At 38.7% G+C, this 27500-nt stretch overlaps 2 protein-coding genes across 3 annotated transcripts in view; one reads left to right on the forward strand and one right to left on the reverse strand.

The window, feature by feature from the left end:
• The window catches only part of LOC138003965 (inactive ubiquitin carboxyl-terminal hydrolase 53-like), a 19969-nt gene extending 15648 nt beyond the window's left edge, over nucleotides 1-4321 (reverse strand). Inside the window, exons 1-3 of the mRNA XM_068850299.1 lie at nucleotides 3864-4321; nucleotides 714-890; nucleotides 306-356 (exon numbers count right to left, since the gene is read on the reverse strand). Of these exons, the coding sequence (XP_068706400.1) occupies nucleotides 306-356; nucleotides 714-890; nucleotides 3864-3977 (342 nt within the window). The 5' untranslated portion in view covers nucleotides 3978-4321. The remainder of the gene's footprint in view (nucleotides 1-305; nucleotides 357-713; nucleotides 891-3863) is intronic.
• An 861-nt stretch (nucleotides 4322-5182) lies between these two features.
• LOC138003966 (spermatogenesis-associated protein 6-like) overlaps nucleotides 5183-27500 on the forward strand; it is a 32347-nt gene continuing 10029 nt past the window's right edge. Inside the window, exons 1-10 of one of the 2 annotated variants that reach the window (XM_068850301.1) lie at nucleotides 5183-5336; nucleotides 5482-5619; nucleotides 5715-5763; nucleotides 5876-5923; nucleotides 12330-12460; nucleotides 14177-14254; nucleotides 20470-20794; nucleotides 21460-21758; nucleotides 24082-24128; nucleotides 26060-26119. In XM_068850301.1, coding sequence (XP_068706402.1) covers nucleotides 5289-5336; nucleotides 5482-5619; nucleotides 5715-5763; nucleotides 5876-5923; nucleotides 12330-12460; nucleotides 14177-14254; nucleotides 20470-20794; nucleotides 21460-21758; nucleotides 24082-24128; nucleotides 26060-26119 — 1223 coding nt within the window. In that variant the 5' untranslated portion in view covers nucleotides 5183-5288. The remainder of the gene's footprint in view (nucleotides 5337-5481; nucleotides 5620-5714; nucleotides 5764-5875; nucleotides 5924-12329; nucleotides 12461-14176; nucleotides 14255-20469; nucleotides 20795-21459; nucleotides 21759-24081; nucleotides 24129-26059; nucleotides 26120-27500) is intronic. The other variant, XM_068850302.1, reaches the window with a different exon arrangement.

Raw genomic sequence — 27500 nt, forward strand, 5'->3', positions numbered from 1 at the left:
CTGTCCGCTAAACACTCACAATGTACGTCTGCTCAGACATTTTCATCAGAAAAAATCAAAGATGCCACACTCCTCTTCAAATGATGCTTGGCCGAAAGCGCTAGCCTGAAAAGTCTTTTCACTAACCTTGGGCTATTGGACAGTCTTTTTGTTGCAGCCTAGAAAGGCAGAGCAAGGCCAGTATCCAAAATAAGAGACAATTTTGTTTGCGACACATACTTTGATATAAACAGATTTCACATTCTTGGAGCTTCTAACCTTACAGAAAACACTTGACCAGATTAACTGAGTACAGTACCACTTACAAAACACTCTGCAGCATCATCCATATCCCCAAGTTGAAACCTGTGCTGGTCCTGTAAAAAACAAAAGAAGACATTATAATTATTGGATGCATAATAATTACCCAGGAAGGTATCAACTTACATTTATCTTATACAATATTATTTTAAGAATTCTAACTTACACAAAGAATGTAAGGGCACAAAAATGAAGTGCCTTTGCATCCCAATAATGTATCAGTTATTGATGGATACATGTATTAATCAAAAAGGCATGACATAGGGCTTATGACTACATTTAACAAGTTCTTTGAACTTTTGAACGCCATTAATTACCTCCATAAGCGAACTTGTACACTTAAGAGACAAAGTGTAAAATACAATGACTTTAGCAAAAACATCCCTAGTATAGGGATCAATGGTCATTTATACCTTAAAAGCCACTGCTAATGCAACCCTTAATCCATCTGGTGGAAGAGCATCATTGCTGCTGTATTGAAATTGTCTGAAAATCAAATCCAGTGCACAGAATATGCATGACTGCCCCATACAGTAATGACCTTTAATCTCTCGAAAGCTTCTCCTGAACACATCCAGATGCCAAAGAACCTGAAGCAACAAGGACACATTTCATTGTGAAAACAACTCTTTAGGTTTAGATTTTACCATGCCTAACTAAAGATGATTTTAGGTGTCAATGGGGGAGCCCCTTGGGGGCGAAAGTGTTAACGAACAAAAAACTCTCCTCAAGGTGTTTATGACTGAGGCCTGGGAGTAAGACATAACAGATTTTACTCTGCCCAAACGCAGATGATTTAAGGCTGGTGCCTACTAATTAAAGATATTTTTGCCCCGGTGTGTGATTATGCAGGAAATGTACCGTAGATCTTAACAAGTGTTATTGAAATCCAAAAAGAAAATTGGGGGTAACCACGCATTTTTCAAAGATAATTCATGAATAATATTTGTAAAAAGCTGTAAAATACAAAGCAATGTATGGTGTTCTTTCTCAAATTGAAACTTAATTATCTCTCAAAAATGCATGGCTATCCCCAATTTTCTTTTTGAATACCAAGAGTACTTACTAAGATCTACTTTCTCCGGGTAGTTTCAAACCGCGCAAAAATATCCCTGTATTAGTAAGCATCGGCAATAGGAAATCCGAGTATCTGGAGATGCGCAGAACGTATGCGCAATAACAATAGTAGGCACCATCCTTAATTTACTCGTCAACTGGGGGCGTCCTAGGGCGCCTGAGGACTGAGGAGTGAATGGGTTTATCAGTAAAAAACTATGTCGACTCCATTAATCCACTGACCCCTGGTAGTAAGACTTAACAGATTTTACTCTGTCTAACGCAAGACGATTTTACTGGTCAACTAGGCGCGTCCTAGGGACCTTGAAGAATGAATGGGTTAATAACAGTAAATCACTAAGTGCCACAGTGGGAGAAATCATCGTTCACCAATGTGGTCTGGTTTCAAAGGAAAATCAACAGGTCTCAAAATAGCCCTGTCCACTAAAACCCTTTCCCTCCTATACGAGGCTCTTGTAGATATTAGTGTGTCTAATGCCAGACAAATTTTACCAGTCAATGGAGAACATGGAATGGGCAAAAGGGTTAAAACAATACAACACTGCCATTATGTCAAAGTTGTACACTCCTCATCTTGGTTTCTGACTGCACCAGGTCAAAACATTGTAGTACTGTGTGATCTCTGCGCTAGAAGGACAGGGGCCCTTTTCTCGAAAGTCCTGAAACTTTTCTGGTCCTTTCCGGATGTGACAATTTTGTCTGTATCTCAAGAATGAAGAAGTTTCAAGTCATCAAACTTCACAAACATTTTGCTTTTTGTTATCTAGAAACTATACTTAAAGACCAGGCAAATGGCAGTCTTACAAATGGCTTTTTGAGACCAAAAGGTTATCAGGACTTTCGAGAAATGGGCCCCTGGTGTGAATGTCAGTGTAGTTGCTTAGTTTAAATTGCATCAATCTTATCTCTTCAGAGAAATTGATAGTGATATAGTCAGGTGTAGCACCATGAAGAGCCTTGAATGTAATGACATCAATTTTAAAAGCAATTCTGTGTTCGATAGGGAGCCAATGGAAGATGGATAAGCAATGGAGTGACATGTTCATGTCTACTGCTAAGGTGAATAAGCCTCGCACAAGGCTGTTGCCTAACAGGAGCCCGGTAGCCTGGGGCTCCCAAAGAATAGCTCTGGGCGCCTTAATTTTTCACAGCAACACCTTTCACCTCATATGTTGGGCTCCTAAGTTCTCAGCGTTTAGCTCTCAGGGCCCCTTTAAAATTTTCTTAGGCAGCAGCCTTGTCGCAGCAAGCAGATGTATGCTAATGCATTCCTGCCTAAAACGAGGTTTACAAAACAGAGTATTGCATCTTCAACTCATAATCAGGTAATAATAACACTGATAGTTTTATTTAAATGAAAAGTTTATCAAAGAAAGGAAAACATGCTTTTCCTAACAACAACAATTGTCAAGGTGCAGACATGGTGTCATCCTCTTAGCCATCATTTAAAGAAGATAAGATCATTGTTAATGTCGTACGTGTACATAACCTAAAAACAATAGGATTTGGACGTAAGAAGCTGGATACCTTTATTACCACAATAAAGAATGTTTTTCAAAAGTTGTGAGCACCTAATAAGCTACATGTACAAACAAAGACTTTATGGCTAAGATTTGATTGATCAATTCATTGACAAATTAGAAAATAGTAGACTTGTCTTCGAAGAGCACCATAAAAAGGCCTTTTTTAGTCGAGAGCAAAAATTATATAACAGTAGTAATAATATTTAATCAAAAAACAAGTTGCGGATGTTAATTCTGCTCTGTTATTAACATATTAATGCAATGTTTCCATCCATGAGATTTCTTGTTTAATGTTGCTTTTATGGTGATTAATCAATTGAGCAGCATTTAAATTTTGCACCAGAACTTTTTTATTAGGTGGTAATTCGATAGCCTTGCGTCAAATCACTTAAAACAATCCACAAAGTAGGTTTAGTTTCACGCCCCAGTGAAACCTTTTGATCAGCTTAAAGGTATTCTTTAAGAGCGAGCATTCCACAGGCTTTTAGGGCCACACGACATCACTTTAAAGAAATATCCAATATTGCCAAAAGCGACGGCTCCATTCTTCACAATGAATGAGTGAATGCCAACATTTCACAAAACAGCTACCCTACTAAATAGATATTATTCCTGCATAGTGAGTAAGACTACAAAACCAATATCCAGAATTGGACAGCTCATCTGAAGCACGAAGACTATCCAAAAAAAATTTGACAAATTTATGTCCCGAAATCATGACACTTCAGAGGATTCGCTCTGCATTTTTAAGCCCAACTGCGATACAATTTAGCGGTCACTTAAGGTCTTTTCGAGCGGTTTCTAATACGAAAAAACAACAATAAAAGTTATCGCGATTTAGACAGACCATCGCGACCTCAATTCTTGGATATTAGAAACTGTTTAACTTTCTAGAAGGAAGAAAGCTTCTATTCTTTGACACAGTACAATAATTTCAAGTCAAATCCTACCAGTTTTACTAACCTGGACAGCAGAATTGAGAAAACAATTATTCTCGCCGGGATTGTTGATCAAGCCTTTATTGTAAGCTATGGACGCTGTACGCTCAAGCCTTTCTTGTCGATCTAGTTTGTCCATTTTTCCACACAATGGTACCACCTTTTCCTGTGATAAACGGTGTTTCCTATCTATGGATGCACTTCATTCCTTCCCAGTACTTGTACAGAAGCACTGAAGGCGAGCGAAAAAACTCTTGCACCCAAAGTTGTAGTTTCGCCTGTACAATTCAGTTTCTCGGGAAAAATGTTACATTTCCGCTTCAGCGAATTTTATCTTTGACATCCACGCAATCTTAGGTAACCTTGAAATGATCTTTTTAAAGTATTGGTGTTGTCATCGACTCTTTCTAAACGTAAAAATTATCCACACATCGATCACACTGCAAGTCTGCCGCCATATTTGCGTGTTGTATTTAAGGTAGTGACGTCACAACTGCACTCGGAAAAATAACTCCTGGGGAGAGGGCTGAAAAGACAAAGGGTATTGCAAAACACCATTAACACGCAAAAGAGTTCCGGTCATGTTCTTCGTTTCTGACCTATAAAAGGTCAAAGTAGTTGAAAATTCTTGAAGTGAGGGGAAGTCTTTATTTTATGTACATGTGGGTAGTCGTAGTAGCTAATCAGTCAGATCAGACCACAACACCGGGAACTCAGTGACCTGCTCTTTTCGATCAGTGTGTGAGATCTTTTACACCCCACAGAGTTTTTTGAGCGAGGGCAGGACTTTCTCGAGCTCACGACCTCCCACATGGCAGCCCGATTCTCAACCAACTGAGCAACTGGTGCGCGGTATGGGTTTTAATATACCGAGTCACAGCTTCTCTAGAACAGGAAACTCTGATATGCGGTTACCTTATTTTATGTTTAATATGTATGAATTTATACTTATTTGGCACGTTCACGTTTAAATGAGTCTTGTACTCATCCTTGTAATGTGGATAAATGAAATACCATACCATATCAACACCCTAAACTGAATAAATCTTTCAGATCAATATTTAAAGGAAGTCCTGTCTACTCAAATTAGTTTTCTTTTCACGTACAAGCGCAAGTTAAACAATTGTTACTTGTAATCCTCACTTTTGGTTTTCTTTTTCCGTTATTATGGTACAGAATTATTTAGGTACAAATCATTGTTGTTCATTTACAAAATTCTCCCGGAGAGATTCACAACTTTGCTGCTGTGACGTCACAAACGGTGTGCTTTAACTTTAATTGTCCGGTTCCTTCGCTGTGATTGGCTAAGGACTGTTTACGAACTATCGCGTCTTTATCGGAGCGGCATATCATGCGTGATTGGATCAGCCGGAATAGATCTTGTCATTACACCAGGGCTGCAGATTTCTTCAGTTCATAGGAGTTTTCGATTTCGTTTAATGAAAAGGACATGCCCCGCAAAGCTATGAAAGTCGTAGTAGAGTTGGATATTCACACGGTAAGATCGCTGAGCGATTGTTTAAGCGTAAATTCGGCGAGATCTTAGTCGTTGCTAACGACGCCACATATAATTATAAGCTGGCCTGCATACTGTTGGCGACCATAGTTTTCCTTTAGCTTTTGTGCTGTTGTTTCGTGTTTAGGTAACATGTCCTGGAACGCATCTTCGGGACTATGGATATCTTTATCTCAAAGTAAACTGTATGGGTTTGGAAGTGAACACGAAGTCGGTATCACCCACATTTCCGTTGTTCTTCCATGAACGTTTGCGCTTCGAACGGGTACGTATACGTTAAGTTGGAATGTTCCTTTGCAAGCGATTGCTTGCAACAGTCATTGAACGTTTGAAGGGACACTCTTGGTTGTTATTTTTAAGGTCTTCAAGAGCTGTCAAGATCCCGCTTATGTGACTGTTCATCTCAAAGGTGAGCACATCGGATCTGAGGTTATTTGCATTGATCAGATAACTCCGCCATATTTGATCGTTGGTTGCAAGTTGAAAGCGAATCACTGACAGCGCTGTTTATTTCATCACAGGTGAAGATGTATTGGTGGAGCTTCGACAACACGATGATTATATCTCCGGTAAGGACATAATACTTCAAGACTCTTTTTAATAGTCCGACTCTTAATTTTGATGTGCTAACGTATTTACACTGTGAGTGGTGAGAATTGTCCTAGCATTTCCACTCAGCTGAGCTCAATTGACCGTGAACAGTTACTTCTTTTCAGAAAAGATAGAATACATTGTTCACATTAATACTGTTGAACCGGCAGTGTTCAAAATCGTTTCAAAACAAGTGCAAAACAAGTATAAATCCTCGAGACATGTGGTCATTTTCACATGATTGTAAATAGCTCGATCCACTGGAATTCATGACGGCTCGAATTGACTATTTAATGAATTGAACAATTATAGTTTCTGTTCTCGCTTGTGGTGTCTCGTCCAGAATTCTTTATCCTAGTTTACACCTGTTTAACCAAAACATTACACTTAAAATTGGTTTTAAAATGAGTTTTTCCCACAATGATGGAAATTTCCAATATTAATAGCACATTCAAATTCAGTCCCAAACAAAAGGCATCATCTCGAGGCTCTGGGGAATAAATGTAAGGATTTGCATGAGTTTATTGCCCAGAGCCTCGAGATGATACCTTTTGTTTAGGACTGAATTCTACTATATCGAAAGTGGGCTATTGAAGCAATTGTCTTGTTTACAAGCGTGTTTATCACACGCTTTGATCGTGGGAAAATTTTGACGCACCATATTAGCGAGTAAAGTGGTGAGCTTCACGTATATTGATACTCGGTGACAACAGTATTTTAGCATTAAATTTTGAAGCCTTCACCCTGTTTGGTTGTGTACATACAGTAACTTTACTGAAATAAACACAACTCAACTGCTTTGATAAGAAACTCAAATGAAGGGTCGAAGATGGTTGTCTGTTTACCAAGTGTGGTGAGGGTGAATTCAGTACCATCAGAAACCCATAAGGGTTGAAACGTGTAACGGCCCCTTGTGTGCTTGGAAACAAGCTTCTGAATGTTCAATTTGCTAAGTACCATATTTGGAACAACAAGAGCAAGTGGTTTCCGAATATGGTACTTAGCACTGAAACATTCAACCAATCAGTTCACACTGAATATTCGGAAGCTGTGAACGTGCGTTACACGTTTCAACCCTTATGGGTTTCTGGTACCATCTATTAGTAACACAAATCCAGCTGGTCATCAGCAAGATGAGTTTGGAGCTACCACCTGCAAATCCAATTCCTTCAAACTTTCGCCTCCGAAGAGGACGAGTAATGGGAATGAGATTTTACTCCAACATCAAACAATTTCACTTGTAACTTAGGAACCTGTTGGTGGTGAAACAGTTAACAACCTATACTCAAAAATGATGGGGCAGGGATATTTTGCAAAACGCCGAATGCCAAGTGGCTTTATATATAGCTTTCATTTAAGCCCTGTTTACACCAGAAAGTTTTCCTTGACTATAGACCATTTTCCAGTGGGGTGGGGGTCCCATATAAAAAGGACGGGGGTGCTCGTCAGTAATTTTGAAAAGTCAACCCCTAAGAGGTAACAAGATCGTGTCTTGTGGGCGTGGCATGAAATTTTTTCACGCCTTAGAAGTACCAAATTATGGATTTTAATTAGACAAAATTAAAAAATAGTTAATTATCAAATGTGCCCTGTCATAATTTTTTGGCTCAGTACCCTAAAAAGTACTGCCTAAAGCTCCCATTGTGGACCTTTTAAGGCTGACAACCCCAAGAGGTACCAAAACCGCTTTTTTAACCGCTTTTTTAACCCCTAAAAGGTACGAGGAGCACCCCCATCCTTTTTATGTGGGAGTCCCTCCCCCTCGGCGACAATTTTACAGTTCTGTGCTTGGTTACCAGACAAACTCCTTAGCATTACAACAACATGATTTACATAACAAAAGCAGTGAGGTTTGTATCAATTAGCAACATCAACTCCAGCCTCACTCAACAGCCTGGTAACTGAGCACAGAACTGTAAAATGGTCTATTACTATTGCTGGTGTATAGCTGATGGTCAAGTTTTGCTTGACAAGTTTTAAGCCTGTGCTTGCTACATGTATACTTATAATGCTTATTCAATGAGAAAAATGTTCCAGTCCCAGTAGCTCTTTGAAGTTCGATCACTCCAGCTGGCTTTTGTTTTATCTTTTATCTTGTTTTGTTGTATCTTTTGACAGCAATGAGCATGATACTGGGAACTTATGTCATTATTCTTTCTTGCCACATTTTCCTTGTCATCCATTTACATGAAAAAATTCCATCCGTGACAATTTTTCCCTATTTTCCTTGTCAAGGAAAACTTCCTCATGTAAACAGGGCTTTATGGTCATGCATGTCTGCAATAATGAGACCTGAGCACCGATTTCTAAAATGATTAGCTTTTAGTTGTACATGTAGTGTATGTATACAATGGTAACCCATCAAATAGCGATTTTATAATAATCTACATTTGGTATTCAGCGTTCGGCTGCAGAAAACAAAGCCCAGAGTTAGGAGTAGGATATGTTATTCTGCCGAGTAAACCATAGTTTTGTTCAAGGGTTAATGATTGGATGCGCAGGTTACTTTTCCTGCCTCTTGCCTTTCTTTTTCAGTCCAGTCAATGTGAAATGTCGTTTGATTCTACTTGGTAAGGTAGTGAAAATCAATTTAAAGCACCTTTTTCCTGGATTTCTTGCCCCAAGAATACAATTGAATTCAGAGAGGATTTGCATAGTTTATGGTCTGGTGAAATAAATAAGAAATGTGATGACAAGGTCATTGTTTATAGTGGTAGAAAATGATTGTATGATATCTTAACTATTAAAAATAAATTAATCTATTTCAAATGCACCCCATGGTTGATGGAATTATCCACTATTTGATAGACCATATTGGGAGTCTTTAATTAAAGTATGTGGCAAAATCTCTGCAGATGAGAAGACACTGATATCCACTTTGGGTGGACTTTCTATTGTTATTGTGATATTGTTAACTTAGATAAGTTGAGTTGCAGTATATTAAAATAAAATAAAATATTACCGGTATAAGTGCTATTGGGTTCCAAAAATGTCACTCTGATACAAATCTGCAAACTACATGTATGTATTGTCCAATCAAAAATTGACCAGTATGTCTTCAGAGTGCCGGATTAAGGAAAAAAACGTGCAATCTCCTGGACAAAAATTGTTGAGACTTAAGATACTCAAGTTTAAAGTCCTTTTGGACAATAATAATTACAACAAAGGCCCAACATTTTACAGTGCCTGGCCCTCGCCCTTCCCCACCCAAGACAATGTTGTTTATGAAGACACAAAAATAAGCAAGGTACAACATTGTTTAGGGACGCGTGGTGGCCTCATGGTTGGAGTGCTCGACTCCGGATCGAGTGGTCCGGGTTCGGGTCCTGGCTGGCATGGGGACATGGTGTTGTGTTCTTGGGCAAGACACTTTACTCTCACGGTTCCTCTCTCCACCCAGGGGTATAAATGGGTAATGGCAAAATGCTGGGGGTAACCCTATGATGGACTAGCATCCCGTCCAGGGGGGAGTAGAAATACTCCTAGTCGCTTCATGCTATGGAAACTGGAGATAAGCGCCAGCCTGATGGGCCTTCTGGCTTGTAAGCAGAGATTACAACATTTTTTAGGGGGAGAGGGGGATCTGCAACATCAAATTAATAAATTTGTAAGTATAATTGTATGAACTCAGATTGTTCTTAAAAAATGTATGTAATATTATTGTTACTTTTGGAAATATATGTAGAGAAGCATAATAAATCAAGTTAACATTAATGAATTTTTTAATAAATTATGTTTATCTCTGCTGCTAGTATTTTATTCTTACTGGTTTACATAAGGAGGAAGAAGTAATGTGTCTCAAAAACTTTGTCCGGGCTTGTGGCTTTATTCAGTGACTGAAATAATGCATTGCAAAAGTCTAAATACAATATATTTTTGTACATGAATGCAGATCATTTAGTATACAAACAAATTAATTTCCTAAGCTTTTATTGTGTTACAGCAGTACTTTAGAAAAAATATTACTCTAAGGGAGCTTATAAAGTAACACAAAAAAAGCTTAGGAAATTACTCAGAATGTATTGCACTTATGTTGACATTAAGTTGGTTTTTTCTACTTTTAAAGTGTTGTGAACGTTTTTGTGCCACAGGGTCTCCCCTCGCACGTAGTGTATAAATTTACTTGTGCTGGATGTAATGCCAGTTATATTGACAAAACCGCTCGTCATACATGGATCTCTAGTCGCATATGTAAGCACCTTGTTTCTGACAAGGCTTCTCATGTGTACAACCATCTCGCATCATCAAACCCTTGTCTAGACTCTTGCTCCAGTGAATCTTTCAAAATATTAGACTCAGCCAACTCATGTTTTAAAATTACAGCTGTAAAATAAAAGAAGCTTTGCATATCAAATGGCACAAACCTACTCTTAACCAACAGCTACAACACGTTGGCCTATCTCTTTCAGTTTAGTCTCGTTGGTTATTCAGTTTTAAGTTACAACAAACTTTTTCTTCAGTTTTTCTTTTTTAACAGCTTTGTCACAACAATAAGTATCTAAGTATTTAACCCTAACCCTACATGTAATTTCCCAAGAATCAGCCTTACTTTTTGGAACTGCAGACATTCTGCAGGTGCAGGGGTGCAGGGATGCAGGTATGGCGCAGTGGTGAGAGCACTCGCCTCCCACCAATGTGGCCTGGGTTCGATTCCCAGACTCGGCGTCATATGTGGGTTGAGTTTGTTGGTTCGCTACTCTGCACCAAGAGGTTTTCTCCGGGTACTCCAGTTTCCCCTCTCCTCAAAAACTGACATTTGACTTGATTTACTTTCATTGTTCATTTCAGTTTACAGTGTCCCCAATTAGCGCTCCATTAGAACGACTAAACACTTAAATAAAGTTCCTTTCCTTTCCTTTCCTTTCCTTTCTCCAAATGTTGCTCTCTTTTCTAAGTGGCTTGATGGCGGGCACAAAAAAGGAGTAAGAGTAGAGAATAAAGAATGAGTAAAATAAGATTTTAACAAACAGTATAGTGATATTGATGATTGTAAAAATAATTAATGATAATAAATAATAACACTAATAATAAAATAATACATCAAGTGAAGCTATGATCTTCGCAGTTATGAGCGCAATTTTTGCAATTGCGTAGAGAAGCCTGAAAAATTCAGGACTTCAACGGGGTTTGAACCCGTGACCTCGCGAGGTCACGGGTTCAAACCCCGTTGAAGTCCTGAATTTTTCAGGCTTCTCTACGCAATTGCAAAAATTGCGCTCATAACTGCGAAGATCATAGCTTCACTTGATTTCATATCGGCAGTTCATATATGATTCATTTCATATACCATTTCATCAAAATAATACATGTTATTGAAATTGAATCCATTGGAGTGGACTGCAGGCAGTCCCTCTTTTGCCGCTTGGCTGGTCGAGCAAGAGGATAAGACAGGCACAAGAAAAATGACTGTGTGAAACCTCCTCAAATCCAGATTTCATGCAGCCATTTTTTCTTGTGCCTGTCTTCTCCTTGTGCACTACACACTATAAAGAGGCAAAAGAGGAATTGCCCGTAGTCTACCGTAAATGGAGGGCCATGGGTTCAAATCCCATCTGGAACTTGGATTTTTTCTGAGTTTCCATTGGATGCAATTTCAATAACCTGATATGTATTCTCACATCTGCCCACTTGATATAATAATAATAATAATAATAATAATAATAATAATAATAATAATAACAACAACAACAACAGTTATTACCATTATAATATGGGCAAAGTCAACATTTAAGGCAAAAACAGTGATGGTTTATTTTTCTCATTTTTCATGAATGATAATGTATGACCTTTGATGGTGTATTTCCCAATCTGCTTGAATACTAAAATGTTGCAGTATCATGCTTGAATACTAAAATGTTGCAGTATCATGATCTTGGGAGAGAGGGAGGGAATCTATGGAAAACCAAGACAAAGGTGTGCCATTTGTGGGCAGAGCACCAGGTATAGGTTCAAACAGGTTACAAGATTTGGTAGAACAAATTGGGATATCCAACTGGATGAAAATCTGTTCTTCTTGGATCAGGCCACAACGTGAGAAATGTGTTGTAGGTCTGAAGTTTGGAATGAGAACAAAAAGTTCAGGAAACCCTGGGCTGTAGATTGTGGCCCAATGTCTTACAATACTTCCTGTCTAGACACTTACAGCCTGTAGATAGTGAACAAGTGAAATCGTGTTAATCATGAAAGTGATGATGATGATGATGATGATGTTGAGTGTGAAGTGTCAAGGTTACGTAGAGAAGCACAATGCTCTTCTCATTTGAGAAACTTGAAGGCAATGGTTGGTTTTTTGATGAAAGGGGAGAACCAGAATACTCTGAGAATAAGAGAACACACTGCTGAACCCACCCTATGATTTATCATGGAAACTCTGTTTTTTCACAGATGGGTATGTCATTGGTCATTATGCTAACAATGCAAGGGATTTCCTGTATCCAGCAGTTCCTCCCTATCCAGGCTCTGGCCGTGAAGTGACGCTCTTCAAAACGTCTCTTTTTAACCCTATCAGAATAACAGTAAGTGTAAACCCAAACTTGTTCCTTATTCATGGTTTTGAAGGTCATTTGATTTCCATTTCAATTTGACATAAATGTTTTGTTCACTTCCCACCTTAAATGTTAAAACCAGCTTGTCCAAGGCCCATAATTCAGTAATTGTGAAGAAGAGCTCCCCAAAAAACCTGTCGGTCGACTGTCGGTCGACTGTCAGCCAACAGACTACAGACAGGTTACCATCAGGGAACCAACAGGCTACCGACAGCTAACCGACAGCAAACCGACATGACCCAGAAATGATAATATTCCCGATACTTACTGATGGATGGTAAAAGAAAGCTTATGAAATACGTAGTGGATATATCATTCGCAAACAATCAATACATTAAGGTTTTAAGGTGATTTAATCCGAACCTCAGAAATCCAAGAACAAAGCTAATATCAATCCGGCTTGAGAGAAAGGCTTTCCTATAGACCAATTGTCCTTTACGAACAGTGTTCAGGAATATTAAGTTGGTTAATTATCACCTCAACAAACCTTTTCACTTTGTCCCAATGATATTGTTGTTTTTCAAATTTCTTTTTAAAAATTCACGTTTTTATTCACTTTGAAAGGGGGGAAAAGTGGCCATACATGTAGTTTGATTAATGACTGAGTAATGAAGGTGAATGGGTTGATACTGGGTCAATGTCACAAATTACATAGTCTACATGTGTGACATCAACCCATTATTAACCAGTCCTCTTCCTTGCACAGTTGTAGATCAAATGACAACCATTTTTCACTTTTAAGAGCTTCTAATTTGACAGGGAAGAGTTTATCAAACCAAAGAATTAGTCTTAGATTGTGGAGCAGAAAGGTTTTTTGAGGTGATAGACCCTTTGATAATGATTTGCCTTACTCATAAAAGGGAAGAACATGCACTTTTCTTAAGGCTGCTGCACACTAGCCGATTTTTTGTCAGGCAACGAAAACTCTTGACTTGTCAGCTAGTGTGCAGTGAATTCAGACAAGTCTGTTGTGACAAGATCAGGGCTTGTTGGACAATATCTGACAGTGATAGATCTCAAAATATCTTGTTGGCCATGTCGGCTAGCGTGCAGTGGACCAAGACAATTGCCGGGGCTCGCACGTGCCACAACCAATTAGGAAGCGTTATGAGAGTAACGTCAGCAACCGCTTTTCCCAACATGGTGCCATGATCTTGCTTTGGATGAGTCAGTGCCAAGCATCCACATGATAATGCAACAAAAAATCGGCCAGTGTGCAGCAAGCTGATGGCCTGACAAATTTTAACTGGATTTGACCCCAATAAAAATTTGCAGTTCTACAACAAAAAATTGGCTAGTGTGTGGCTGTCTTTAATTAGTTCTCATACTCTATGACTGAAAGTGCTTATAAAGGAGTACAACCTTCCCTTTACGTGTTCAGATGCTACACCACTTAGCTTTCAGAGAGTTCTAAAGTTCAGTTATTGACTGAAGTGGAAAATACCATAATGCTCTTTGTTTGTCTACCCAAATTTTGAACAAGCATTGTTTCCTGTGTCTTCTCTTGGGACTTACAATGGTCCCAAGAGAAAACAAAAGCAATGCTTGTTCAAAATTTGAGTAAACACACAAAGAGCATTATGGTATTCTGCTTCGGCCAATGAAACTAGGTTTTAACACATGCTACATGTACCTTAGCTTGCTTTCATTAATTTTGAATGAACAAACTAATGTTCTCTTTGTCAGGGGCAACCGTTAAGATTAGAATTTTCCACCAAGACAACAATAAAGGAAGTACCAGATCCTGCTGACTATGCATCTTCAGTAAGTGATGTACATGTATTGTCAATAAATATAAATACTGTATGTGAACTGTTAAACATTGAACACCCTGAAATTTTTCAAAAAATGATTGCAATGAGATCAATCATCGTAAGGTTCAGAATTTCTAAGGAAACAAAACAACCACAAATCAATCAGCCATACTGTTTGCAGTTTATAATTAGCTTCCTCATTCCTGATCACCATTCCCAACACATTGTTGCATTAAAAAACATTCAGAGTATTCACGGCTTTCATAATTTGACATTTAAAAACCATGCAACTTACATGTATTAGATTGCTGGTCAACAGGGTGCTGTATTCTGGCAGTATTCAGCTGAATCTTCCACTTATGTCTAGAAATGCAAGTAGTAAGATGCATGCCCAATTTTGATACCCAACACGAAGTTTCCCTTTAAGTTTAAGCCTCTGCTACCTACAGTATTTTCAATAATACATGTAAGGTAAGGCTGGGTAAAGACTAGAGCGATATGTTTGGGTTAGAGTACACTGTACAGGTAATTATGCAGCTCTTTATCCTTGCTTGAAGAGCAGCATTTGGAGGACACTCTGTGACATTGTCTTTATTATATGGCTACAATACTACACACGCTCTGATTGGCTGCTGAGCCGGCAAAGATTTTCTTATAATGACCAGGCTTTCTGAAAAATTTTCTCGGGTTGACGGCTTTTTGCATCCCCTCTACTAACTATGGTAAAAGCTACGAGCGTGTGGGCGAAAAAAAACAAAAAATATGGACAAAGTACAACTACATTTTCAATAACTGGAAGAAAAACTAGCATACCAATACTACCGTAGTAGTATCAGCGACAAAGAGAGCCACAGCGAGAGCGAGTTTTATTATCCAAAGGACAAAGAACAGGCCAAAACTGAGCGCTAAAAAGGCCATATAATAAATAACTTATTAACCTTGTCCGTTCGGTCATTACAGGGAAATCTCAGACCTCAGCCTTGATGTGTTGACCTCACTATTACTCGCTCAAATTATACATCAAGGCCTCGGTCTGAGATTTCCCTGTTATGACCTCACTCTCGGTTAATAAGTGGTATGTATTTCGACACACAAGTAATGTTAAACTTTGTGAAGTTGGGGAAAAGAGCGAGGGGATACACTTTGTGACACTAGTATTGAAATCCCCATGCATCAGTAGTTACTTGCATTTGCATTTTTGGCCATACCATCTTCAGTTCCCACGGCCTGCTCCCGTCTCACCTTGTAGCTCAGTCAGTAGAGTAGCAGTGATCCAACCCGAAGGTCGTGGGTTCATTTCCCACCCTTCCTTTTAATGGTCTAATGGGGATGTGCCAATGGCTGGGGTCACATTTTCAGGACTCATGGATTGACTATAATGGGGTTGCATTTTCAATAGAGTTTCAGACAGAGCTACTAGAATGGAGTTGCAAATTGTCGGGATTTTGGGGGTAAGAAAATTCTGGCTAGTGGGATTTAAAAATGGGAAGATTTGCGGTTTGAAAAAGTTGTTACAGAAAGAAATGTAGTGCTGTTGATTTGATATTTTTCTAGTCGCATTACATTCCGTTTTGAAATTATAATCAAAAGGCTTTACGTAAGGTCTATGCATAAACAGAAAGTGACTAAGTTAGGGTCGCTAAAATTACATTTACCCAAAAGTGACTAAGATGGGGTCTATAATTGGCTTATAAAGTAGACTATAAATGGGTAGGGGTTCAGAGAAGCCAGGGGCACCTACCCAGTAAAAATTGACCCAAGTACCCCCCCCCCCCCCCCAAGTATTCAGCATAACAGTTTTAACTGAAATTACGTTTGCTCAACAGACAGTCTTTTGGCGCTATCAAGGTGGCAAACCAGGCTTACAAATGTTTTCTGAAGAAAAAGATCACGATTTTGAAATGTGTGAAATTAAAGCAACAGGATGTCTCTTCTGAAGTGTTAGTCAGTGCAATTGATGTAAAATGTAATGGGGAAAATTACATTTTACATCAATTGCACTGACTAACACTTCAGAATTAAGAGACATCCTGTTGCTTTAATTTCACAGATTTGAAAATCTTGATCTTTTTCTTCGGAAAACTGTAGTAAGCCACCTTAAGCCTTCAGGTATCGGTTAAGATAATCTCTAGGTTAACATGTTAACATTTAGTTGCGCAACGAGGAGCGGTGAGTAATTGGTAAAACTACGCAAAATGGACTGCGCTGCCGTGACACAGCCCCTGTAATAAGCACTTTTTTTTTTCTTGGTTTAAACTTTTTAAAGTTACCTTTAGATTGTTTTCACAAGGTAGCCATATCGGTGTACGTAAACAATCCCTGGGGACTTCCTCTTTTGTGCAAATATTTACTGGTTATTGAATGGTTTTCTGTGGAACGGTGAACATTTCAAGAGAAATTTGTGTTGCTAAGGCTCTTTGTATGCAAGGTAACAAAATTCAAGTGAAATATTCACCCATATTCCATAGAAAACCATTTAATAACCATATTTTCCTATAAATATTACACAGTCAGCGAAAAATTACGCTTCCAAGGAGATCTTGACACCAACAATTTAGGAAATAATATTTTATTGAAAAAATAAGGGTAAAATTTAAAGACACTCAAAAGGGTTTTTCGCTGCGTGTGCGTGTAACCTGCACACGCCATAACTAAGAAACACGCGTCAGCTGAATGAATCAAATTTCAATGAAAACTAGCAAGCGCAACACACCCGAAGTGAAAATACGGCGTAAAATCGCGTGAACCTACTAGGTTTTTCAGATAATTTCCAAAAACTAAAATTTAGAGGACCTTTTTGTGGACCTGCGTGTTGCCATGGTAACCGATATGACGTCATAAGTGCCCTTAAAGTATTACCCAACAATATAGTTAGAAAGATATTTACAGTTTGCCTACACTAAGAAATATCCTTCTTTGTTATCTTTCATCGTTTCACAAACACTATAGCAATGAAAAAGCCTCTCGAGCCTCCTTAAGTAGCAAATAAGTAAAACAAACCAAATGTTGGAAGAATAAAACAATAACCGTTTTCAAAACATTAGGGCAATGAATGAAACAGCATGACTATTTCGGGGGTGGGAGGTAGGGGGTGAAGGGTACTATAGCTGAAACAACCCAAAGCCTTACAAAAATGCTAACCTTAGGCCTAAACACTATGCTTTAGATAATGTTTAGGCCTAAGTTTAGCATTTTTGTAAAGGTTTGGGTTGTTTCAGCTATGGTACTTTTCATCCCCTACCCCCCACCCCCCGGAATAGTCATGCCGTGAATGAAATCAGAGAGAAGGAATTGTGTTTGAATTGGTTGAACTGGATGATGGATTCCTGGTAAAACCAGATCAAGAATCACTAGATCAATTAAAAATAAACCAAATAAATTAAACCCCTAAGTGGCTACATGATTAAATTTTATCTTGTGTTATGCCATATCAATCACCGGAGATTGTCGCGGCTCGCGTCGTTTATTTTATCGGAAGTGATCAAAAGTCTGGGAAGAAACTTTCTGCCTGCTGTGCTTATCGGTGACTAAAAAGCAATTCTTCCTCGTTAGTCGTGAGGTACTTTGTTTAAAAAAATCACATAAGACCGTAGTTACTAACTATGATAGGACTAAGAACTGATTCAATTCTCCAATGTGTGTTTTGAGATTTTCAACTTGTTGCTTTCGTGTTGACTCTTGGGGACTCACAACAAGAACTTGTTTCCCGCTCATTCCCCAGTAATTATGTATTCAAAATTAGCTGAATTCAAATTTGAGGGTCTGATAGGGAAGCCGTTTTGTGAAATACCGTAAAATCCCGGTTATAAGCCCTGGGCTTCTACAAGTTCGTAAGGGGTTGTGGGTGGGCTTGTAAATGGAGGGGCATATATCCGGGATGAGAGGGGGGCTTACAAGCGGAATAAGAAACACATTTCGAAATGAGCCACAGCAGAGTTGATGGAAATACGTTTTTAATTTACTAATTTTAAATTAAACTTTCAAGCCTCATTATAAATCGAATACATTTCAATTTTAGAAGGAAAAAAACTTAACAACGTGTACGTAACCGGAACGCAACAAACCGGAAGCTCAGAGTTCATCTTTGCTGTCATCATTTAAAATTTTAATGTCTGGTTCACGGCAGGGAGGCTTCCTTCACTTAATTCCCTCAGTTATTATTGTTCCGAAATCTTTCCTAATTTTGTGTTTGAAGTAGTAAAGGGTTCTGCAAGATTCTTAATAAAACTATTAAGAAAACAAGGAAAACTGGAGGGGGGGCTTATAACCAGACACTTTTTTTGTTTCCAACTACAATCTTGGACAAAATAGATGGGAAATTTGTAACCCCCCTCCCCCCCCCAAATCAAGGATGGGAAAATGGCGCGTTTTGGTTTTTGCGCGGCTTCATCATTGCTTTGGGGGGGATGGGGGTTTGCTGTTCCTTTTTATTCTGTCCAAGATTGTAGATGGGCTTCTAACCAGGGAGTTTTATAACCGGAATTTTACGGTATTGCTCTGTATTCATTGGAAATCCAAGAAATACCGCTTTGTAGTCACAGGAAATGCTTACAAAACTTGTAGCTCTGATTGCCTAATGTGTAATTTTTATAGGATAATTCCTTCTGTTTAAGTGATTCAAAACAATCAACCAGTGTATCTGTCATCACGTTTTATTCATTACCGTGAGCGGAACAGAAAACCATTAACAATTACAGGTGTAGCTACTGTTTGATATTTATGAGGGAATGTAAAAACGAAACTACAATCTGCAACAAAAGTGTCGAGACACTTTCACAATAAATCTATTGCTAACTCAGCACCCCTTCCTGACCCCCTCCCCCCCCCCCCCCCCCCAAATCAATGCTCATTATGTCTTGAAACTGATGGCAATATGGCTTAGTGAATTTCTCAAGAGAGCAACAAATCATGGCAAAGCAGGTATTAAGTGAAAACGTATAAACCGAGGTGGTGGCCATATGGCTTGGAAGTGAATACTACTTCACGGGAGACAATCTGTCAATTCACTGGTTGGAATCCACGCTTAAAACAGAAGGATTTGAACTCAAATAATTGGAGAAGACCATGCAAGGACAAATTATCTTGCTTATTATTGGAGAATTCATTTTATTTAACTCAGACGCACAAAAACCTGTATTACTTAGCATAGTGACAGCGGAAGTGTACATCAAAACATAATAAAGGTGTGTTTGAATGTTCTTATCTGTCGTCACATATCTCGGACTGTATTTCACTTCAACGCGTTTTCAAGACAAAGCCAAACTAAGTGTATTAAACTTTTGGTGGCCGCTTGATAGAGGTGAAAACAAACGGAGAACTGTCATCGGGACAGCCAAAAGGTGGCCGCTTAATAGAGGTTTGATTTACACTATAATTCTACAATTATTTCGGGACTTTTTCTCAACTTAACGTTATCATGATTTGTTTTTCGTAATTTTCTTATCTAATGCATGTTACATGCATGATGGCCACTTGTACTGATAGCATCTCGCACTTGTTTGCTTCACTCGCTCATGGGAGATACTATCAGCACTCAAAGATAAAATTGGTAATCCTGCGCAGCCATGTAATATCCTTTTAATGTATTCAAGAGATCATAACATGTTTACCAGGCATTATATTTTGCCACCATTTCCATCAACACATCAAAGGACACTTTTGAGTTTCTGATGCTACAACATAGTGGTCAAAACTATTCATTAGAGACTATTGCAGTAATTTACACTGCTTTTTTTCAGATTTTCCTGTTGCATTCAATTATTTATTGTGACATACTTGTATGTACACATCACCAAGGTGCTGGGTAATGTTAGTTTCTTATAATTATTCTGGTTGCCGCGTCAGGATGGTAAAGAGGGAGAAGCGTGCAGATTGTTATGCGCTCATTGTGTTCTTGTGGAGCTTTTTTGACCAGAGACACAATAACATATAATTATACTGAGTGTTGAAGGTTGTCAAAGACCTTTTAAAAATTCTGTTAACAATCACTGGAGTTAAACTGCTGAACTGACTGCTTGCCAACTTGCTTTAATGTAACAGAGTGCTAATTTTGCACTGTGTCATACATTATTATTTATAACACTGATGTCCATTCTGCAAAATAAGGTTTGCATTTTTCAAATTTGAGTCAAAGAAAGCTTTTTTCTTTTATTTTCTACTTCTATAAAATTCCAGATATAAAAATAAAGTATCACATAACAACTAAAGGCTAGCTGTTAATTTCAGGACTCTGGTGTTGACGATGTCTTGACAAACAGTACCCCTAGTGTCAGTCGGAGGTCAATCTCTCCTTCCAGGTCTAAACACCTGCTACGTTCTCCCTCTCCATCTCGGCGCAACCTAACCAGTCTTCCTAGACCTGATGATACTGTTGTAAATCACAAGACGCCATTTCTTGTGCGTCACAAGGATACAAATTTGTTGGAAAATCGTGACTTTAGCTCTTTTGTTCGTCCCAAGCCACGGCAATCAAGATCCAAGTCACCCACCAGGAGGCCACGGTCCACATCGCCATCCCGTCTTGGGATGTCCAGTGTTCAACCCTTACCAGGTTTGCAAAAGATACATGTCCTTGTTGAACAAAATTATGTGTCATGCACCTAGTAAAGAAAACAAAATATTGATCCATTTCATTCATGCCCAACTTACAGTGCATTCATAGAGAAGTACAAAAGTCCATCTGAATCAGTTAAAACAGACCAATAGGAAAACAATGTTTCCTGTCTGGTCACTGCACGTAAGAAATGATGGGTGGGGTTAAAGACCTAAATGGTTGTCCACCTTGAAATTCCTTGTGTTATAGGCTTGCAAGGGACAGGGGTAGCATAATAGGGAGAGCCCTCTCCTCTTGTAACCTGGCCTTTCTACCTCTCTGTACTGTCTGTTTTTTTTAATAAACAAATAGATTCCATCTTGTCATGCGCCTGTTCCGTAATAGGTCAAAGATGAAGTCAAAATGTTCTAAGAACAAAAAAGTGGCACTGAGTGTCTCACTGATGTTCTGGCCACATTTTGATTGACATTGTCTGTGATCTTTTATTGAACACCCACGGCAATATTGGATCTATTTGTTTTATATAGTAAAGAATCAAAAGTTTTTGATAGAACCAATCAAAATGCATGTATTATTGAGCCTATTATATAATCTGTTATATCTGCAAGCTGTGTGTACAAAACTGGCTTTTTACACCTAAAAGAAAATTTGTCATTTTGCAGCCTGGAAGTACTCTGAAGATTTTCCATCAAGCTTATCAACTCGCCGTAAAGCTCACACTCGATCAGCGACAGAACCAATGTCTCTTTCTCGATCATACAGATCATCAAGTCCAAGTCGTAATCTCAGCTATGCCCTAGACGACCTTGACATTTCACAAGACTCTTATAAAACCTTCAGTGATCCAGTGCTTCGGTTCAAGAGTCGTTATTCACCCAATCTCCGGGCTGCTCTTGGGGCATCTGATCGTATTCAGAAGCGAGTTGAAAGAGTGATAGACAAGAAAAGCTCCAGAAAAATCGTGAGTATGAAACTTGTTTCATGACATAAAAATCTTTACGCACCTTACTTGAAGGAATAGCAAGCTTTAAAGCAGTTAGAGCATGGCTGTCCTGTGCGTAGAAATCTGGGCCCAGATTCAGTGAATCCTGAAATGCTGGGGAAAAAAAAGTGCAATTTATTTACACAGCACTAAAAAAGTTTCCACTGTCCTTTGCCTACAGTATAAAATTAAAGGATTTGTAGTTCAATCCTTGTATTTACTTGCAGAATGACATTAATCTGGTTCTGAATGACTTGTTGGAAAGCACTTCTGTATGAAACAACAAATTTGACAGCTTCCGTCTTGAAATTTCCGATGATCCAAAAGACATATTTTGATCTGCAGTTCTAACTACTCCAAGCAAGATGATCATGTTAGACTTGAACGTAGCTTGCATAGCAAGCATTTCCATTGGGGAACACACAATATTTTGGATGTTCCGGTCACGCAAGAAGTGGGGTGACACAAACAAGAGGGAGTGGAGAGGGTTATTTGAAATAGCCTGCCATCTCCTCTCATTTTTGGCTTGCCCCATGTTTTGCATGGCCAAAACATAAAAAAAATCCACAGAAACGTTTGCTAAAGTACGTAGGAATAAATCTACAAGGGCAACAACAACAAAAACAAAATGGAAAATGGCAAATTTACATTTCTTCATTTTTTCCCCACATAATTCTGCAAACCAGCCAAGCTACTTTGAAATGGGATGGAAGGAAGGGCATTCACATTGTGTGCTAACGTTTTCTGTAGAACGCGAATTTCGTACATGTCCAATGCAATGTTGCATGCACATCACAAGGTCTCTCCTTAAAGGGGCTAGGTCACGCAAGTTTAGGCAATTTCAGCACTGATCGAATGATCATAGAATTAACTAAAATATCAAAATAACTGCCCAAAACTATAGAAGAACTCTAACAAAACACAGGGAAGCCAAGAAGGGACATGGATGGACAAAACTGGAGAGGATTGAAGTGGATTGAATATGGGTAAATTTGAAAAACATCGGCCCACCTTTTTGCAAATTTATATCAATCTATATCAAAATGCCATTTACAAAACTGGAAAATCATTCTCAGTTGTTATGTGGCCGTGATTTTGCAAATGAAAGACTCTTGCTTTGCCAATTTGACGTTTAGAACTAATAATTAACAAAATGAAACAAAATTACCTAAAATAGCGTGACCTAGCCCCTTTAAGACAATAATGTGTATAGACCGATTGCATAAATGGCCACCAAAAACGTATTCTTTTGTTTATGTGCTAATTAGACTCACTAGCCTCGTTTGCATGGACAAAATACAATAGAAATGTCTTTCGAGAGCGAGGCTAGTGAGTCTAATTAGCACATAAACAAAAGAACACAGTTTTGGCCGCCATTTATGCAATCGGTCTATTGCGGTACTGTTTTTTTGTTAGGGTTCAGGTCAAAGTGCAACTATGAAATTATTTCAGGGGCGTATCCAGGATTTTTCTTAGCAGGGGTGCACCCGTAAGGAATGGCATAGCTGACTGGCAGGTGTTCTCAGGAAGGGGGTGTCTGCACTCCCTGCACCCTCCCCCTCGATTTTTACCATTTTCAGGGCGTCAAGTGACACTCACAAAATAGGAAATACAGGGTCAACACTAAAGGCCATCCCTCAAACTGACATTCGACATTTCGTAACAATTACACGACGCAATATCCCATGCTTACCGCTGTAAAAAGAACGAAAACATACAGAATTGGAGCTTAAGTTCAACAAAAAATAGCGTTTCTAAGGTAAGCCGTGCTGATCTACAGTATTCAGGTCTAAAAACCCCGTTGAAGATGGTTAACTTTCAATTGTTTTGCTCGATACTGCTATGTCAATACTCTAAAGTATTCAACAAGGTCACAAATAGGGAACAAACCATAAAGAACTTCCATGAAAGCAGAGGCCTCTTTTCGTTTGTATTTGCTGGGTTGATATAAAAGAAAAGAAACCTCTGTTGGCGTGGAGAAGTCTTTATGGGTCATCCCCTAACCTTTGCCACATTAAAGATGAACTACAGAGGAACAACCAGCTATTCTCTCTCCAAAAACTCTCAGTTCAAAGGTTATTTGATAAAAAAGGTAAAAAAAAAAAAAGCAATACCTAAAGAAAGTATAACACGTGTACATCGGGAAGGAGGCGGATGTACACAGGGTGAAGCAAATAAAGCAATTGTTTATTGCAACCGAGAATACCCAATACCCAGCGCTGCTTTTTTCACCCACCTTTTGCTATCGTTGTCATTGGAGTTTAACAAGTGAAACTGAGATACTTGTTTCTGTTTTTGGCAGTCTGAAGACTCTGATAATGACAGTTTAGATTCCTTGGATATCCTTAGGTAAGTGCAGCTTAAAAGATTAGAATTTTCCATTCCCTCTGAGTCCCCCCAAAAAAGAAGACTGGACTTACCGTAATATTTTTTCCTTTCCGTAAATTAAGGGTATAAACTGCAGGTTGCAGGTCATTCTTTCACCACTGCTGAAACAACCCAAACCTTTACTGATGCTAACATTAGGCCTAAAAAATGATGTTTAAGCCTAAAGACCTGGCCAAACGCTCGCAACATTTCAACAAAACATCTTGGATCAAATTTAAAAATGGTCAATTTTTTTGTGCAACAATTTGGATGGGACATGATGTTGCACTTGTGTGGACACATTCCCGCAACATTGTTGCGCTAGGTCCACTTGTTGCGTGCGTGGGGCCTGGGGCACAACACATTGACATGTTGCGTTGAGAATGTTTAAATGTTGCGAGCATTTGGCCAGCCTGTTCAAGACATGTCGCAACATCAAGCGACGATGTTGCGTTCATTTAGCGTAGTTACTAAAACGAGGAAAATGGTATCTAAAATGATCTGAAATGACCTACTCATTTTAGGTCCTTTTAGGCCATTTGAGATCACTTTAGATACCTTGGTAGGTCATTCCTCGTTTAAGTAACTACAGAGCATTTGGCCAGGCCTCAAGTTTGGCATTTTTGTAAAGGTTTGGGTAGTTTCAGCGATGGTAAACAATCACCTGCAACCTGCACTTTACACCCTCCTTAAATTGATCTTTCTTCTCAAAGCAAACACCTTTTTTTGTTAATTCCTCTCTGCCAAACGTATGAAAAGCATACTAGAAAACAAGTGGGTACCAAAAATGTGATAAGTGAATGTAATTTTCCCGGAATAGTCCCTAAAATAATAAATACACCCCAAAGGCTCAATGCTGATAAAACATGTTGCAATGACAAGACAAGCTCTGTTAAGTGGTGAGTCCATGCTCGACCACATTTAAGTGTAAAACGTTTGTTTCCTCGTTGGTTATTTTACCAGGGAAAAAACTGAGAGAGCTTTCAATATACACATCCATGGTTTTCCTTGCAGCATTATTTATCCATGTCAGTTGCTTAAAGTTTATCAGCATAAACTCTGCCTGTGCGACTGGAAGAATTTAAACAAGTGTGGAAATTTTTTTTCTTTTTTTTTTTTGGGTGGAGGGGGGGGGGGGGAGGAAGGGAAGAGCGGTTTGACCGCCCGTGAGAAGGCTCTAGAGAGCCTGCTGGCAGAGCTCATGCAATCACATTAATCACGTCAGCTACCCAAGCTATGTTTTAATTGTTGTATCCTTTGTTAGCAGAAAAGAGACTACTTAACAACAAGTTAGTACATCTGCATATGATTGTTGTCTGTGACACTGCTGCAAATACCAGCCTTTGGGGTTCATTAACATCCAGTCAATTAGCACAGCATCCTCAGGCAATAGTATTTTGGTTCTACAAGTAAACAGACCTTTTGGACGCTTTGTTTACCCATTTCAGATCATTTGATGTTCTCATGGGAATTTTCGTTTTGTTTTTGCGTGAGTTATGCGTACTTAAGATTAACTAAATATTTTAAGCAAGAGCCGATACAACGTAGATTTGGTTTTAGTGGTGTACACCACTAAAATCAAATCTCCGTTGTATCAGCTCTTGCTTAAAATATTTAGTTTCTCAACTTGAAATAACGCCGATCAGATCAAGCCACTGATCCAACGTACACCGACAGGAAAATTGTCCACGGTTGCTTGCTTCAAAACTCTGGAACTTAAGATTAACATCACATGGTCTGAAATAGTATAAAAAATGTACAAGCTAGAAAAGTCTTTTTTTAAACTTTTTTCCCACTTTGTAGCAAATGAAGAGCATGAAAGGACCAAATTTCTCAATTTTATGAAAATTGTGAACATCGTATACAACGGCACGATCATGATTAAGTTTTTTTCTTTGCCCCTTTGTTTGCAGAGAATCACTTCGAGAGGAGAGAAGGGCACTAAGTGATGCCATCAGGGAAGCGGACAGAGCGTAAGTGGTCAAGGAACATACAGTACCGCTTGAAACTACTTGTGCATTTGCCGTTGTTCTGACTAGGTGAAACCACGGATTCAATCTCCAGTTTGACCGAGCTAAAACCTCGTCTACAGTAATCAACAGCCGAGGTTTCACCAAGATTTTTTTTCCGGTTGATTTATGCCGCGGTTAAGAGAGGAGGCGGTATGGCTTCCGCTTTTTCTTTTTTTGAGTATTTCCAAATTTGCGAACTAGTAGCAGACATGAAGTAACCTTCAAGTAGAAACACACAGTTTTGAGTTTACAATTCATGTTTCAGATGACCAACATCTTTCATCAGTTGCGAATACAAATGAACTGCTAGTTGGTGTGATATAACAGATAGCTAAATAGGAAGTATGAATACTAAATAACAATGTGAATGTGGGACAGTGGAAAATACAGTGATAGAAAAACAATGGGTATTTAAAGTGCTACTACGGCCAAAAAATAATTCTTCTTTTTCTTTGGATTTCAAAACTATGTTAACTAAGCTGGAATTTTGTTATTTCTTGGTCCGCCATTAGTAACTTCCGGTCGAGGAGAAAGACTCACTGGTGTAAGAATGCAATGCGTGTGTACGCGGGTGAATTAATATGCAGCACGGGAGTTTCGGGCTTTCAGATTTTTAAACTCGTGTTTTTCATATATAATAAGTTGCGTTTACACGCTGAAATAGGCCTTTTTCAATATATTAAAATTCAGCTTGATAGCGAGTCAGTGAGGACAAAGACAAAGGAAAGTGGATGATATGTAAATATTTTTCACATTAATTCCCACGTGTTTCTATTGTCTTTGTCCTCACTGCCTCACTTTCAAGCTGAATATTTAATATATCGAAAAAGGCCTATTGCTAGTGAGTCAATGACGTCACTTTCCCTAGATCCAACCCTCTGGGGTCCAATCGGTCAGTTTTGAACTTTAGTAATGGCGGACCATGAAATCTGAATGTTACATTCAAAATAAACAGCCCTTGGATAAAAATCAAAGTTCAAAATTTTGCCAGCAAACACGCTTTCAAAATCTGAGGAAAAAAAAGGAAATGATTTTTTTATCATAGTAGCACTTTAACACGGAAAAACTAAAACGAAAGTGTTAAATTGAGATGATTAACTTGCTTGTTTAATGAGGGGTTTTCCCAACCTATGTGCAAAACCTCCTTGATTTTCAGTTGTAAAGGCGAAAACTACATGTACATGTACATGTACATGTGTTGGGGAAATCTAGTCTTAATGGTGACCAAATGGAGGGTGTAAACTGCGAAATGCCTTTCACGTATCTCTCAATTCAGGCAGCGTCAAGCAGAGGGTGTAAAGTGCAAGGTTGCAGGTCACTGTTTCACCATAGCTGAAACAAC

Source organism: Montipora foliosa, chromosome 5, assembly GCF_036669935.1.
Source record: "Montipora foliosa isolate CH-2021 chromosome 5, ASM3666993v2, whole genome shotgun sequence".
NCBI lineage: Eukaryota > Metazoa > Cnidaria > Anthozoa > Scleractinia > Acroporidae > Montipora > Montipora foliosa.